This window comes from Hydractinia symbiolongicarpus, chromosome 4, assembly GCF_029227915.1.
Source record: "Hydractinia symbiolongicarpus strain clone_291-10 chromosome 4, HSymV2.1, whole genome shotgun sequence".
Taxonomy (NCBI): domain Eukaryota; kingdom Metazoa; phylum Cnidaria; class Hydrozoa; order Anthoathecata; family Hydractiniidae; genus Hydractinia; species Hydractinia symbiolongicarpus.
The window spans coordinates 6571859-6587795 of NC_079878.1; the positions used below are offsets into that span (position 1 = coordinate 6571859).

The 15937-nt window shown below is 35.1% G+C and overlaps 1 protein-coding gene across 1 annotated transcript; it reads left to right on the top strand.

Moving 5' to 3' along the window:
* The first annotated feature begins 12120 nt into the window (after window positions 1-12120).
* Window positions 12121-12891, top strand: LOC130642192 (tigger transposable element-derived protein 4-like). The gene is made up of 2 exons (XM_057449279.1): window positions 12121-12408; window positions 12478-12891. Exons 1-2 carry the CDS (start codon window positions 12121-12123, stop codon window positions 12889-12891), a joined length of 702 nt encoding a protein of 233 aa, XP_057305262.1.
* The last annotated feature ends 3046 nt before the right edge of the window (window positions 12892-15937 follow it).

The window sequence follows — 15937 nt, forward strand, 5'->3', positions numbered from 1 at the left end:
CGTCTTTGTCTTCAAAGAACCTTTTAAACTGGGATATCTCATTAATTGTTTCTTGAAGAAGTCTGATCCTGTGTATGACAAAATATTTGCATTTTCATGAACTGTTGATGACGTCATTAGAAGTTGAAGATAACCACCAAACAAATTTTAGAAACGTTTTTTTTTATAACGACATGTTAAGAACCAGGCGATATCAATAGTAAAGCCTGACTCTCAGTTCGACTACCTCTAAAGTGTTTTTTTTTTCAACAAGACTAAAGCTAGTCGGCACGCTGGGTCGGTGAGCTAGTCGGTTTATTGTCGTAAATTTTAAAAGATATAACTTATAAAGCTTGTCAGCATAATCATGTTTATCCTGAAGGGAAGCAATTTCAAATGTGGTGTAGCTAGTAATGACGTGTACGTTCTCATGAAAACCACGCACAATATCAGAATTATTCACACAATGCATTTTTTTTCAATATTTACATCATCCATTGTTATGGCTTGCTTTTTTTTTGTTTTTGCGTTGCTACAAACTTTCCTTGAAACTCGACATTTTGTATACCTTTTAACGAAAAAAAACTTGAAGACCCTAGCTTTTCGATGATTTATTTATTTATTTTTCTATCAATATTTTTTATTAGGGGTACTCTTTTTACTCTCATCTCATCAACAAGATTCTTTTTTGTTAGGATGGTTTCGGAATTGTTTCACTACTTTTTGTTTAAGCTTTATTACTTCTGATGACAATGCATAAAAAATGCTAACGTAGACAAAAATGTAATTATACAAATTAATGCTTTATCTTATACACTGCAATTATGTCAAGTTATATTATATATTACTAGTCGTTAGCCCGTGGAAAAATCAACGGTTTCGCTCGTCCTTTTATACTTGCGCAGCTAAGCTACCATTTTGCGTGACAGACCCACAGACGTATACGGGTATTATAATATAGACTAGTCGTTAACCCGTGGAAAAATCCACGGGTTTGCCCGTCCTTTAAATTTACCCTTGGAAACAAAGCGGATAAAAATATATTGCATTTGATATTCGTGTTTCCGTAGCACGATTTTCTAACTCAGCGGGGGTGCGCGCAGAGACAGACAAAATAGGGCTATTATAAAAGAGATATCACAACTTTAAAAAAAAAAATGGGGAATTTTATTAAAATAAACACAATTGTTATTATTTTTGACGCCACTTTCTTTTTTGCCTCATCTCTCTTCAGGTAACAGCAAATGAAACTACCGGCACCTACATATTTACGAAGGTTGAAGGTATCACTCTATTAGATGTCTTAAAAAGGGGATATGTCTTTAAAGCCCATGTTCAATAACTACATTGGAGTCAATTCTTAATTTCCATTATTACAATATGGAGAATAATGTGGTTGGACAGAGGGACAAACTTTAAAGATCGTCCCATAATTTGCTATGTACGTTGATTTACTTCAAATTTGTTGAAGTAAAAGTTCAATATCAAAATCGGATGTCCTTAGTCACTCAGTATGTGCCCCAATATCAAAAACATAGTTACGCACTGTACAATATCGAAACAAGGTTACGCATTGTTACAATATCGAAACATGGTTACGCGCTCTTATAACATCGAAACATGGTTATGCGCTGTTACAAAACCAAAAATGGTTACGTGCTGTTAGAACATCAGAACATGGTTATGCGCTGTTACAATACGAAGCATGGTTACGTGCTGTTAGAAGATCAAAACATGGTTACGCACCGTTACAATATCGAAACATGGTTACGTGTTGTTAGAATATCGAAACATGGTTACGTACTGTTACAATATCAATGCTATAATTTACCGAATTTTCCGAGCTTAAAATGTTTTGTAAAGCACGCGTGTCATAGAGGATGGATTTTAAAAGATTGACGTCCTGGGCAAAGTTGTTCCATAAATTATTTACTTGTTTGTAGGTTACTTTTCAAACCTTGTTTCCAAACTGCAGTGGTCAATAGAGCAGAATGAACTGTTCAGATTTTTATTTGCAGTTATTTATAACATTTTAGATTCCAACATTGTAGTAATATTACCTAACGAATATTTGTTCCATGCTTATCTAGTCAAAAAGTCAAGTTGTGCTACACTGTCTCTGATAACTAAATGTGTAAAGTTGATAACGAGAAGTCGAGTGTAATTTTCGTATTTTGTGGAACATCACAAATCATCTATAAGAGTGTATCATGAGTACACTCAAAGTAAAGTGTTGACATTTCGTCAGAGAGCTGTTATGATTATTAGAACTCTGTGAGAAAATAACGGCCAACAAAAGTCGTAATAACTTCATCAGAAGTACTTTCTTTTTGTTTTTTCAAAGCACAGAAATATCTTATTGCAACATCCAGATCATATATAGACCTACCTCTATAAACAACGAAAATTATTGTGAATAAAACATGTTCGCTTCGAACAAAATAATTCTGGTCCTGAAATTTATTTGTGCAAAAAAAAAACAGTTGTTTGTTTTTCAATTAGTTCCAACAAAGTGATATTTAAAGTAAATCGACTTTTGACAACCAGAGACTGCGGGAAGTAAATTACAAAGCATAAATTATATTTCCTTTTTTATTTTAATTTTACAGATTTTGTCGGTCATTTGTACTTTCACAAATTTTGCTGCTCTGTCATTTATACATTCACAAATTTTGCTGGTCTGTCATTTATACATTCACAAATTTTGCTGCTCTGTCATTTGTACTTTCACAAATTTTGCTGCTCTGTCATTTATACATTTACAAATTTTGCTAGTCTGTCATTTGTACTTTCACAAGTCTTGCTGCTCTGTCATTTATACATTCACAAATTTTTCTGGTCTGTCATTTGTACTTTCACAAATTTTGCTGGTCTGTAACTTATGTATCAACAAATTTTGCTGGTCTGTCATTTGTACTTTCACAAATTTTGCTGATCTGGTTATAGTTTTCTTGCGGATTATTGCACATGTTTTTGTATTTGCGTCCACGTATTACTTGTAAAGTTCAGATCAATCCATTTCTTGATTCGCTATTCAAGGTATTACACATAAAATCTGGCTTTCCAATCCTTAAAAAAGTCCAACATATTGATATTACTCTAGCTGTAAGAGTTTTCAACATCTCTTATTCACCTGACACATAGGAAGCTGTGTGCACTTACAACCATCGCTATGCCAAATACTTTTGATATCAAGTATGCTCCATCATCCAAAGTTGAACAGAAATATTTGCAGATCTCTTGATGTCTTTTAATACTTGCAGAAACTGTGGACTGGATTTAACTTTTAACTGAATGGAAGTAGCACGAGGTGTTGTACAATTTGGTTCTTCATCAATGGACGAATGTTCTGTAACCATTTGGCGGAGTTTTGAATCAGAATTTTTGCTTAGCGTTCTTTTAAGTTTTGCATGCGAACTCATTCTGCTTAAGTCACTTGCATTTCGTCGCATGTTATGTTTAATCTGTGGAAGAAAATGATTTTTGTGTTTAACTGATCTAAATACTTCGCTAACTTCTTCTTCGTGATATGTTTGGAAGTAACAGTCTTTTGATAGACATTGGTACGTCACTGGGATCGCCATATTCGATGTATTCATGTCGAATTTAGTTTCTAAGTAATCACAGCTGTGGGAATGATGCGCTGTTAAATTCGTTTGGTTTATATTTTTACTACTTGACAACGAATACAAAGAACGTCTTCTCTTCAAAAGTCCTTCATTGCGATTTATTTTGATTTCGTAAGAAATTGGTCGATGTTTTAAACCCATGTTTTTTTTTCACATCTCGTGAGAATTTCCTTCCATGAATTTGAGGGTGATTTTTTTTGTTCCATACTTTTTTATTGTTCTCTGTTTGTTCATATATTACGTCAAAACGGGCGGCTGATGACGTGGTTAATCCGTGAGAAAGTTATATTTAACTAAAATAAGGGAAAAGTAAAAGTAAGCAGAGCAATTGATGTACAAAAATCCTTTGTCAAAAAATATTGGACGTGGTTGTTGTTTAATTAAAAACTTTGACCAGTGCAGAGAATGTGAGAGTTTCACGCACCGCAATTTTTCTAATCTAATATGTTCTCTCTCATCAATACTATGATGCTCAGAAAGGTCACAGTGCGAGAATTCCCTGCACCGCTGCGCAAATTTTTAAACAATGTGCGAGAATTTATAAACTGTGCAAGAAAATTACTAAAACAAACTACAGGCCTATATTTTATCGATCTGGTCTTTAGAATTACTTACTTTCCCGGGCTTTTTAATTTGGGGTTTATACCCAGACAGTGTAGTGGTGTTGATTAGGCTTATTGTTCATTCTGGACCCCGGACCTCTTTGAGATAAACTTTTGAGTTTTAACTTCAAAAAGGTCTGGGGACGAGAATGCTCCACTACAGACCAGAATATGTTAAGCAACTTCGTGCACAAGTGAAATTTTTTGTGGCACTATAAAAAAATAGTCTACCGCTGGACAATATGCCAAAGTTATAACCCGTTATCCTAAAAAACAACCTGAAGTTGACATATTTATGCTGATGTCAGCATTGCTGTGTTTAAATAATGAAAAGGCGAATGCATTCATTTATTTATAGGCTATAGGAGAATTCCAACTCTCCACTCGCAACATCGCCTAGGGGCATGGTTGAGATTAATTCTAAAACCTTGCCGTAACCCAATAAAAAGAAAAATTAAAAAGTCAATTTTGATCGAATTTTCATCTTATGTTGCTTCTTTTCTCTTTCACGTTGGCACAACGCTGTGTTCTTCCCACCTAGGAACACGACATCATGGTTTAAGCCTCCTAAAATCCCTCGTCTGCCATACGGCTGCAGTGACCAATAAAGAGTTACAAGTGATAGAAAGTTATTTAAGAAATGGTATGGGTTCTATTGTAGAACTTGCTGTTAAAAAGATATTCCCTGTTGAAAAATGGATGCTTGCTCAAAAAATGTACTCATTTGGAAACTATAAAAAATGCAGCAGAAAGAAGCAACAAAGAGATTTAGATAAGAAAGGGCAAATAAGACATTAATAATTTGCAGAACAAACATAAAAACTTTACACTTTGTTTTTCTCGCTGGGAACATATCACTTAAAACTTGCAGAATTTGATAAGAAAATACACGGAAGAGCGTGCTACCTGCACTTATCTTGCTTCCAACTTCAAGTAGCATCGCCTGCCCCAAGCAATCCTTTATGCTGGCGTGTCAAATTTATTTGATCAAAATAAACGAAACTGCAAACTCAAGTACTAGCTGTTAAAACCACTTCCAGATCTCTTTTAAACTCTTCGATTATGTACTGTAAACTGAATAAAGCGTGCGAAGAAAAAGGTCTGGCATCGAATTTGGTATTGACGTAAAAAATTAGCTTATAGATTAAAGACGTTAAGACGCTACTTATGGATTATTGTTGATTTGAATCAATAAAGTTACGAACCGCGTGTTTTTATTTTTGGCTTGGATACAATTCAAAAATTTTGTATTAAGTAGAAGTACTTGGCAACTTTTTACAAGTTTTTCAAGTTAGCAATTTAAAGCAATTTTTTAGTGTTTAAGGATACTCGGAAAAACGTTTTATTGGTTCAAAACTAGGCTCAACATTCTTTCAACATTTTTGGTGCATTGTGACAAAGGAAATTGGTCGCTTATTCTCATGGTGAAATGAAACATCGGCTCTGCAAGTAATGTTTCATGTTAAACAAAGGATCACCCAATATTTTATTTTTAATCACAAATGTGCGGCCAGCGAAAAAAGAATTTATATCACGTGAATAAAAAGTGCATAGCGTGCATTGAACTTTTTTTTAAATTATCCGAGCACAGTTGTCTGAGCCAGTATAATCCTCTTTGTTACTTTGTATTACTCCCCTAAATTGATTCACAACAGTGAAGAATCTCTTATAAAAATACGGAGAGTGTTCCTGACTGTGTTTCTGTAACAGGCAAAGTGGATATGTTCATTTTCCTTTAATGTGGCCTAAAAATGTATGTCTGAATTGTTAAATTTTCTGACGTTATGGCGCGACATCAATATCTTATAACTAGTCGTTGCCCGTGGAAAAATCCACGGGTTCGCCCGTCCTTGATATTTGCCGTCGCAACAAAGTGGATAAAAATATATCGCATTTGATATTCGTGTGTTTCCGTAGCATGATTTTTTAACTCAGCGGGGGGGGGGGGGGGGGGGGGGGCTCCGCGCAGAGACAGACAGACGGAATATTATTAAATAGATATTACAAAGAAAAAATGAATACTGGTATGTAATGTAGCCAAATATTTCGAAAAAGCGGTTCTTAAATGGTTCTCTTTAGAAAGGAGCCAAATTTAAGTCAAACCGACATACCAAATTTCTTTCAGTGAAAACTTACTAGATTGTAACATTAGTAAATTTTATAGAGCATGAAAAAAAATCACCTTAACTCGAAATAATATATCATTTTTGTCTAAGTTCGAATTAACGGGAGCTTTGCTTAAGTCGAACATTCGTTAGGTCGAACTGTTTTCTCTGGTCCCATGGAGGTTCGAGTTACCGGGAATAACTTACAGTATCTCCTTAGACGTTTGTTGAAAACATATGACCTTATACATTATTTTGATCAGCGTTTCAACCTCTACACATTACAGGCAAATAATAAATTTATGTGCACTGCTGATGTCAGCAAAACATCTAAAACAACCTATTTTTTCATTGTCCTTCTGCCTAAGTGGATTTTATCACGGCCTTATCGACTAGTTCAATTGAGTTAAAAAGAAAGGAAAATAAGGTTAATTTTTTTATTAGGGGAGTAAAAGTATTGCCCAGCATTGAAAAGCTTGCGGAGCAATTAATAAGAATTGTAAACTGTGCCACATATCAGGTGGAGCACTCTAGTACAGGTATGCAATATGTCGTAAATCTGGTGACACAGAGCATTATGTTGTTTCAGGTATATATATAATATATTTTTCAAAAAATACTTTCCTGTACATTTAGTTTAGTCTACCCGTCATAGTAAAAACGCCTGGCCTAACTTTGTTATTGTTTAGAAAATGTTCGCGGTGAAAGTTCAAGAATGAATGTTACTCTGGACTGCGCGCTTAGTACAGTTAAACAATGTCGCACATTCATGTAGGTACAATACCTTTTTATAAAAAAAATCTTTATCACAGCTTCGGTTACGCAGAAACACAGGAAACAATCCGTTGTTAGCACCAGGTTGAACATTTAGTAAAGGCACACCGTGTCTCACATGAGTTATAGGCGTAATACCATTTTTCAAAATAACTTTATTAAAACTGTTTAAATAAAAACACAGGAAACAACCCATCGTTACTCTGTTCAGCTAAAAAAAAAATTATTTGTCGGATTAAGTTTTCATGACATATGACATTAATAAAATGTTTAGTTACCTAACTATACTTAGCATCATAAAAATTATTGAATAAGAAATTTGTTGTAACTAGCTAAAATCTGCATTTGACTACTTTCACTTTTTAGCCAGAGGTAGTTCAAGAGCTATAGTTAGATATCCACAACCCCGACATAAAAATAAACATTGATATATATACCAAACTGAAGAAAAACTTTAAAAGAATGGGAATAAATACGACTAGGTATCTAGCTAGCTTCAGCAGAATGCTATCTCCAAATTTTTCAAAGAAAATAGGAAAAGAGTGGGAAAAGATTAAGTGTGTAAAAGCAATGTAAAACCAATCTGTCCCCTTGGCCCCGTAGTTGCGTCATGATCTCGTGGCCTAAAATTAAACGCCGGGTTGCGTAAACACATGAAAGGAATAAGGTTTCTGATTGGTTAATAAAAGTAAAGTCCGGCGCAAAAGGGTTGACAGGCTTAATACTCTGGATTAATAGTCCGGATAAATGGTCCAGATTAATGGTCGGGGTGGCTAGGTCAAAATTTCGATTTTATGCAGTGGCGAAGATCGCAGTAAAAAGGGACGTGACTTTAAAAAGATGTATAAGAAGGTTGGTATGACGATGAAATGGATATAAAAAAAACAAATAGTATGGCTCTTTCAGCATTGTTCAGGCGTGGTTAGAGGGAAGCAGCGATGCGCAGCGATGCGCAGCGAAGCTACCATTTTGCGTGACATACAGACAGACGAATACAGGTATTATAATATAGATAATTATTTAAAATAATGTAACTTAACCCTCAACTCCCCGATCAGGAGCCTGGGCGAAAGAGAAAAAAAAAAGAACGAAGGAGAGCACTTAAAAACGGAGAGCACCAACCTCGTAACCAGTCCCTGATGTTCTGGAGTCGAGATCGGGCAAAACAACAAACGTGTGTAACGTAACGTATGACCTTGGGATAAAGACAGGCTTGATAGTTTATAGATTCATCTTGATGATATATTTGCTATAAACAATAACTTACAGTTAAAATCTAGATGTACAAGAATCATAACCTAGAATAATTGATTTGTTACAAGTTGTTTAAATATAATAGAATACTTACTAAACACGTATAACCATATAATCTTTAAATCGCGGTATGAGGTTGTACAAGTAGTACGTTCATATAGTAAAATTCAAAGTAAACGTCTTCAAGTTAAACTCAAAAATATTGTATATTTTGTCTCTTCAGACTTCGTTTAACACACGTCTCTTCCTCACTGTCACAAGGTGATTGGATGTTACACACGAATGCACAAACGACAGCGCAAGTATAGAGGGACAGAATAAAAAGTCACATGAAACTCAAGGCGAACTAAAACAAAACAAGGCCACTATAGAATCCATATAACTAAATAAAAAAGCATTTATGGCATAACTTACCAATTATTATTATTATTATTATTATTATTATTGAAAGAACAATTAAATTTTTATTATCGCATATACATGTTGATTTTCATGTAGTAGCCTCAACATTGAAATGGCGGGAGGGAGTAAAAATTTGCAAATATTCACGTTTGTCTCATCATTTTTGTGGAGGATTGTCTACAAATATAAAAACAAATAAAAAAGAGTTTCCCTAGTGTCATAAAATCAATTCTTCGAAATAAAGGCTAAAAAGTACCTGTATTTGTAAAGTACCAATACAGCTTCTAAACCATATGCCACATGGTTTGTGGCGCCGTAGATTAGTGGTTATAGCTCTCGTACTCTGTGCGGGAGACCGGTGTTCGATTCTTCTTGACGACGATTCAATATGGGCAAGTGAATGTTACCATAGCCCCGGGTTAACCCAAGCCATGTGAGGGAAATTGGGGAGATAGCACACTGTATGGGCCGTTGGATGTTGCCGGGAGTTATCTAGTAGAGCGCGGTCCCTAATTGGGTCTGCGTAGCTCAAAATGAGCATTAAATACTCTAGGACTCTCCATCTAAGCCATATTTGTGAGGCTAGCAATGTAAAATATGCACATCCATCTATCGTGTAAATTTCACATGACATCAAAAAAAATTTGGCGGCAAATTCAAAGGTACACATGTTTTGTAGCTATTTTGATAGAAACAAGATATGAAAGACTAATGGCTAATTATGTGACATTGCAAATAAATCTGTCAGTAGCTATATAAAACGTAACAAGAAGCCGCTCAACTTTAAAACTGGGAGAAATAGTTGATAGTTTCTGCAAAGTTTTGATATCCTGCTCCATTTGTTTTTCGCATTGCGCATGTTTACTTCATGTCCTTCATATAGAAAAAGTTGGAGACTTGATTCCTGCATAATTTGATTCTCTAAATGTGTACCGCAGGATTAAGCGCCCGGGCGCTTTTTTAATATCTCAGGTCCAAGGGTAGGTGCTTAACAATTTTTTTTGTGCTTTCTGGAATAAACCATACCTTTTTTCCGAAAAAGAAAGGGTTCCCGTAGAGGTTCTTCAATTAGTTATCTAATAAAGTCCTCACCTCTTTCATAGCCTTCCCAAATACCAGGAACACATATATAAGCCAGTGAGTGTTTGATCTTCCTCATGAGGTAAGAAGGAATAAGCAACCCTAAAATCCGTATCATTATTTTTGTTTTTTAATAAGCGCCCTATAATGATCAAATCAGTTAATTCGCAAAATTGAATGCCTGTAAACTGGTGGTAATGGGATACAAATAGAACACAGCTAAAAGCATAAACTAATGAAATAATACAAGGTAGAACAAAAAGAGAGTTCCTGAGAGCTCCAAAAAGAGTGATGAAAGTATGAGTGTTCTGAAGGTGACGTCGGTATTTGAATAGTGTTCAATAGTGTTAAAAATCTTCGGATGTGAGACTTTCTCAATAAATAGTGTTTGAATACACTTTTGTTAATAAATAAAATCCAGGTATTCAAATGTGACATCTTCTGAAAATCTTGAAAATCCTGAAAAAAGTCGAATACGACACTTTTCTCAATAAAATAAAATCAAGATATGATTCATGAAAAGATAACCTTGATCTGTTGCTTCACAAGACTTGACAGTTTTCTTATAATTTTTGAACATACCTGCAGTAAAGTTACCAGATTTTTTTGTCAACACAATATTTATTTGGCTTTCAAGATTGGTAAGCTGAAGAACAAATTGTGCGAAGAAGATATACTCAGCTATTGAAGAAAATATTTGTGTGTAATTCAGCAACCACTGTTTGAAATATTTGGGAGGACTGAGACACACATCTCTTTTAACTTTGTAACTAAATCTGCTGCAAGGGAGCAGTTTGAAGAAAGCAAATTCTTGACAGTGTTCGTCAGTGAGGCTATTATGTGGTACTTTATTTTCACCGGGTGCTCTTTCAAGCAATTCTTCTGGAGAATCTAAGGGAAGTGTAAAGCTTTCTACTGCAGGATATCGAAACTTGTTTAGGTAATTTGGGCTTGTTTCAAGGTAATCATCAACTTCAACCTGTATATCTATTTCCTCATTTTCCGCTAAATTGAGGAGTTCTGCATGTATTTGATTCAAATCTATCGTAATCTCAGCATATAGATGATTATTGACTTTGAGAAAAAGTAAAGCTTCGTTAAGTTTTGCTGGAGATACAAGTTGAAAGTAAACATGCCCCTTGAAATGTAACCTCCTTTTGAGTTTCACAAACAAAATAGAACCATTTGAAGAATTTCTTGGCAAGATATTACACAAATCATCCAAGTCAATCAGTACATTGCATATTGCACCTTTGATTTTTGGAAATTGTCCCTTTGGCATAATCATAAGATTTTTTAAACAATAATCGTTTAGAAATAAGATTCTAAGCAATTTAATGACTGTAAACACTGTGGTCGACGAACAGTTTATTATGTACAGTCTGACAAGGCATTTCATTTTTCTTACACTTTTTAGAACATGTCAGACATATGTAGCATTTACCATCACGAGACTGCACTCCAGTATTAATCAATTGTACAATTTCAGTGTAAGGGTTCTGCACAAAGATTTTCGTGGACTTTCTATAAAGTGTACGATTACATACAACACATGTATATATAATGGTTCACAAAAGTTTTAGTTCGAAAATTTTGCACACACTTTCATAGTTCTGTGAAATTGCATGAGAGCTAAACTTTTCACAACTTTGATTCGTTTCATGAGATTGTTGCACTGCTTGTACCTTAATCTTGGTTGTATCAGAGAAAGTTGCACAGCGCTTTTTAACTAATAAAAAAAACAGTATTACGACGATTTTGTTTCTTTTTATTATCGACGGTTCATTTGCACATACAGTGGAATCCCGTTAAAGCGGACACCCTCTAAAGCGGACAGCCCGTTAAAGCGGACACTAGCACTTGGAACGGACTGATTTTAAGTCAAACTCTTATAAAAAACTCTCTATAAAGCGGACAGTCATAAAGCGGACACTCGTTAAAGCGGACGATTTATTTTGCACCAAATGAATATTTTCCCTATAAAGACTCCCTGTAAAGCGGACAGTACAAAACAAAAAATGGAAACAAATATTTTGCAACGAAATTTTTATTCTTATTTCAGACATTTTCTAACTTTTTTATCAACAGAGTCTAAAATCTTTTTAATACACCTTTCTGTAAAAGACACAGCTTTGTCAGGGCCAATGAGTGCGTAATGCACTGGAATTTCGAGATCATCATTGTTTTTGAGTAACATTTCCATTAAGAAATTATTTTTCTTAAGCAACATCTCTTGACTGGTAGACATGTTTTGAATGGTATACATGTTTTTCGTTGTTGTTGTTGTTTTTTCTCATGGAAACCGTATTGACACGTTTTAACAGAAAGCTGGTACTCGAAGATAGAAAAGTGATCCTTTTTCTCGACAATGCTCCCTGTCATCCAGAATCCATTATTGGCCAATTCTCGCAGATCAAGATCGTCTTTTTACCGAAAAATACAACTTCGAGGTTGCAACCACTGGATGCAGGCATCATTCAAAATTTCAAGGTCAAATATAGAAAAAGACTTGTTAAATACGTATTGGCAAGAATCCAGGAGAACACATCAGCAACTGAAATTGTCAAGGCTATCAACGTGCTTGTTGTTATTCGCTGGATACAAGATGCGTGAAAGGAAGTATCCAGCTCGACAATCAAAAATTGTTTTCAGAAATGTGGCATCAAAAGAGATAGCGAGGAGATAGAAGAAAATGACGGAGATGATGATTTGGAGTTTGAGGCACTTGTAAAGGAATTTACCACAGACTTATCCGCAGCAGAATATGTCAACTTCGACGCAAACGTTCCAGCATCAGAACCCATGATTAACGAATTAGAAATCGATTGGCGACAGAAGGTCAGACATGATAGTATCGATGCAATCTGCAATCGAGAAAAGCCAGATGATCAGATTCAGGAAATTTTTGACGACGACCAAGATTATGAGGATAATGACGACTATGGGCCAGAACAAGAAGAGCAGATGAGCTGCAAAGAAATCATCACAACGTTGGACAAAATGCGCCGTTGTACCGTCTTCGATGAAGAAAGTCAAAATGCTGACGGCAGTTACAAAAAAGATTGAGGATCTACAAATTAAATGCAAGAAGCAAGCCTCTATCAAAGACTTTTTCTTGTAAAGTTTGATTAATGTTTCTGAATATAGCTTATATACCCTCAAATCCTAGCCTCTTAACTTCTTACTTTAAGCCCAGTAAAGCATAAATCACTTTTTTCGGTCAAAATCCCATCTAAAATAAAATTTGACACAAACTCTCTATAAAGCGGACATACCGTTAAAGCGGACAGTTTTTTTTGGTCCCAATGGTGTTCGCTTTAACGGGATTCCTGTACTTCTGTATTGTTTCAGTAATTTCATTCGTTAATTTGACACACTGAACTTTGTACTGTACCATATTTTTTTGTGGCAAACTCATGTATGTTTGTAAAACGTAAGTCGACACAGAAAATATATTTTCAAATTTCAAAATCACAGCTGTTTCGTTTGGGCATGGTTGATTTCGAGCATGAGAATCAATAACGAAGACATGTCGCTAAGAGCTACCGACAGAAAAGCAATATCCCTCACAGAAGAACAGTATGCCTACATGATTATGACGCTGTTGGGACAAATTATTAATGAGTTCTGGGAAGTGATTAGACCCACAGTGCAGGAAGCCAAAAAAATTTGCATCATGGATAAGATTAACCTGAACTTGTACATTCTCAATTAGAAATATTCTGGGTAATTCTGTGCATGACAAAAATTCTGTACTCCCTTTTGTTTTATAGAGTGCATCGCCTTGTTCAATAATATACTCTAGATCATGACAGTTCCAATAATAAACTTTCTTAAATGCAAAAAAAATTGGACAAAACAAAGTTATACAGGAGCACTGAATGCCTTTTGTTTGTCCGAATTTTTCATTACCCTGATGAAAGGATGCCTCGATAACACTGAGAGGTTTATTGTGAATGCGGATAGTAGAAGTTGAAGAAGTATAAACTATTCATTCTGTGTGACGCCGCTGGATTTAAGAGCTGGTTTTCTCCCAGTTAAAAAATATTAAAACGTGTAAGCGCATAAGAATGCACGACCCTAAAATATCATGATGATATTTTAGGGTCGTGTAGTATAGCAACGAAAATTCGGAGAAGTGCAAGGTATCCAATAGCAAATGGGCAGTATCAAGTTAAGCTGAAAAACACAACAGGACACCGCAGAAAATTATAATTAAAACAATGTAAGCTTATGCGCTTACACGTTTCTTTCGGCAGACACAACAACACAGATTACGTCGAAAACGACATGTTGGATGCACGTTGGCGAGTGTTCGACATTTCTTATCCTATACCTTTCACCAACAGATGGAAATCTCTCCATGTTACCGTTGTTTTTCAGAGCTAATTAATACTCAGTGGTTTAGAGCTGAAAAACACACACACACGTTACACCTAACGTTACGCTACACGTTACGCACTGCACAAAAGCTCGACACGTTTTGAACCCTTTTTCTATTTACTAAACCAAGGTCAAAATCAAAATTTGGTTCAAAAAATTTATCTGTTCTATGCTTTTGTTAGGAAGAGAGATGTCAGAAGCAATTCTTAAAAGAAGTTTATTGCAATGGCATAGATCACTTTCCGCGTGACATAGCTAGGTTTGTATAATACGCAATTTGATTTCCAAGCAGATCATTTAACTAATCACACAATTATTCAGTTGAGTCAAAAGATATTTCAAGCCTTTGATGAGAATAAATTAATAATTGGATTCTTTATTGATCAGCAACTCATTCGATACAGTCAACCATGTAATTCTATGTGATATGATAAGAAATGCGTGTCTCGCATGGTTCAAGAACAAACTTATCATAAGAAAACAATTATTTCTTATGTCGAAGGAAATACTAACTGGTTAATTACGTGTGGAGTATCTCAAGTGTCAATTTTAGGACCCTGTTGTTTCTTATTAACATCAATGAAAAATTTAGAAAAATCTAGAGTCTTCAATTTTATTTGCTGATCGGACAAATTTATTCTTTACTCATAAAGATATAAACGTCCTGTTTGAAACTACCAACACCGAATTGACTAAATTAAATGATTGGTTTAAAGCGAATAAATTATCCCTCAACACTCGAAAAACTAGGTATGAATTTTGTCATAAGCTTGGTAATTAATAACAGTTAGTAAAAATAAGTAAATGAATGAATGAATAAAGAAAATTTTGTCGGTAGAAAGTGGGCGAAATTTCAAAGATGGCAACCACAAGCTATTAAACGCCGTCTCTATCTAAGTAACACGCACTTCCAGGTTGTAAAAGTTTACTTGTTACTGTTCACAGCAGACTTATGATTTTAGGTTACTTAGTTAGAACCAAAATCAATAAAGGTGCAAATTTTCGCTGACGTCATCACGCCCCAATTCTACCAAATTTCAAACCTCTCCGAGTCGTAGAGCGGATTGTTCCATAATCCGGACATTGTGAAAAGTGCAGTTACCGCATTTTTGACGTTGGTCACTCGGCCTACTCCTTGTTAAAGTACAACTTTTGCAGCCAGTGCCTATTGCCCATTTCGAGAAAGAACTATAAAAAGAGACAATTTTCTAACTGTTATGGTTGTACGTGTGTCGGAATGATGGCCATCAGAAAAACAACTTTGTCAATGAAACTTCAGCTTGATCCGACAATTTTTTTTCTATTGGAACATTATACAATCTTTTATGCGTTGCAGTTGATTCTGTTTGATAATAAGCTGTGCAAGAGAATATAAAGCGAGTAGCATGAACAACTTAACAAATACAAGAAATGATTTTTAAGCTTCAAGCATTGACTGAACTTGCTGTAAAAATTATACATATGCTTTCTGCATCAAACCTAACGCAATGCACATATACAGAGTAGAGAAGATTCAGTTGAAGAGACGAGATACACTGAACGGATCAACATTAACGTGTAGCAACTTTTTCTGGTACGAATGGCTCATCTCCACTCACATCATGAAAATTTCGCATAATGAAAACAAGATGGAGGATTTGCCTTTGCATGAGCTAGGCACAATCGATGATGAAGAATATCCCCTACTTTCCAAAACAAATTGTTTTATTTTTCAAAGAAAATCATGGAA

What these genes read in the sequence shown, in the direction of transcription:
- LOC130642192 (XM_057449279.1), top strand. Translation starts at nt 12,121, where the DNA reads ATGGAAACCGTATTGACACGTTTTAACAGAAAGCTGGTACTCGAAGAT. An exon ending in TCAAGGCTATCAACGTGCTT is followed by an intron (nt 12,409 to 12,477) that starts GTTGTTATTCGC and finishes AATTGTTTTCAG; the next exon opens with AAATGTGGCATCAAAAGAGA.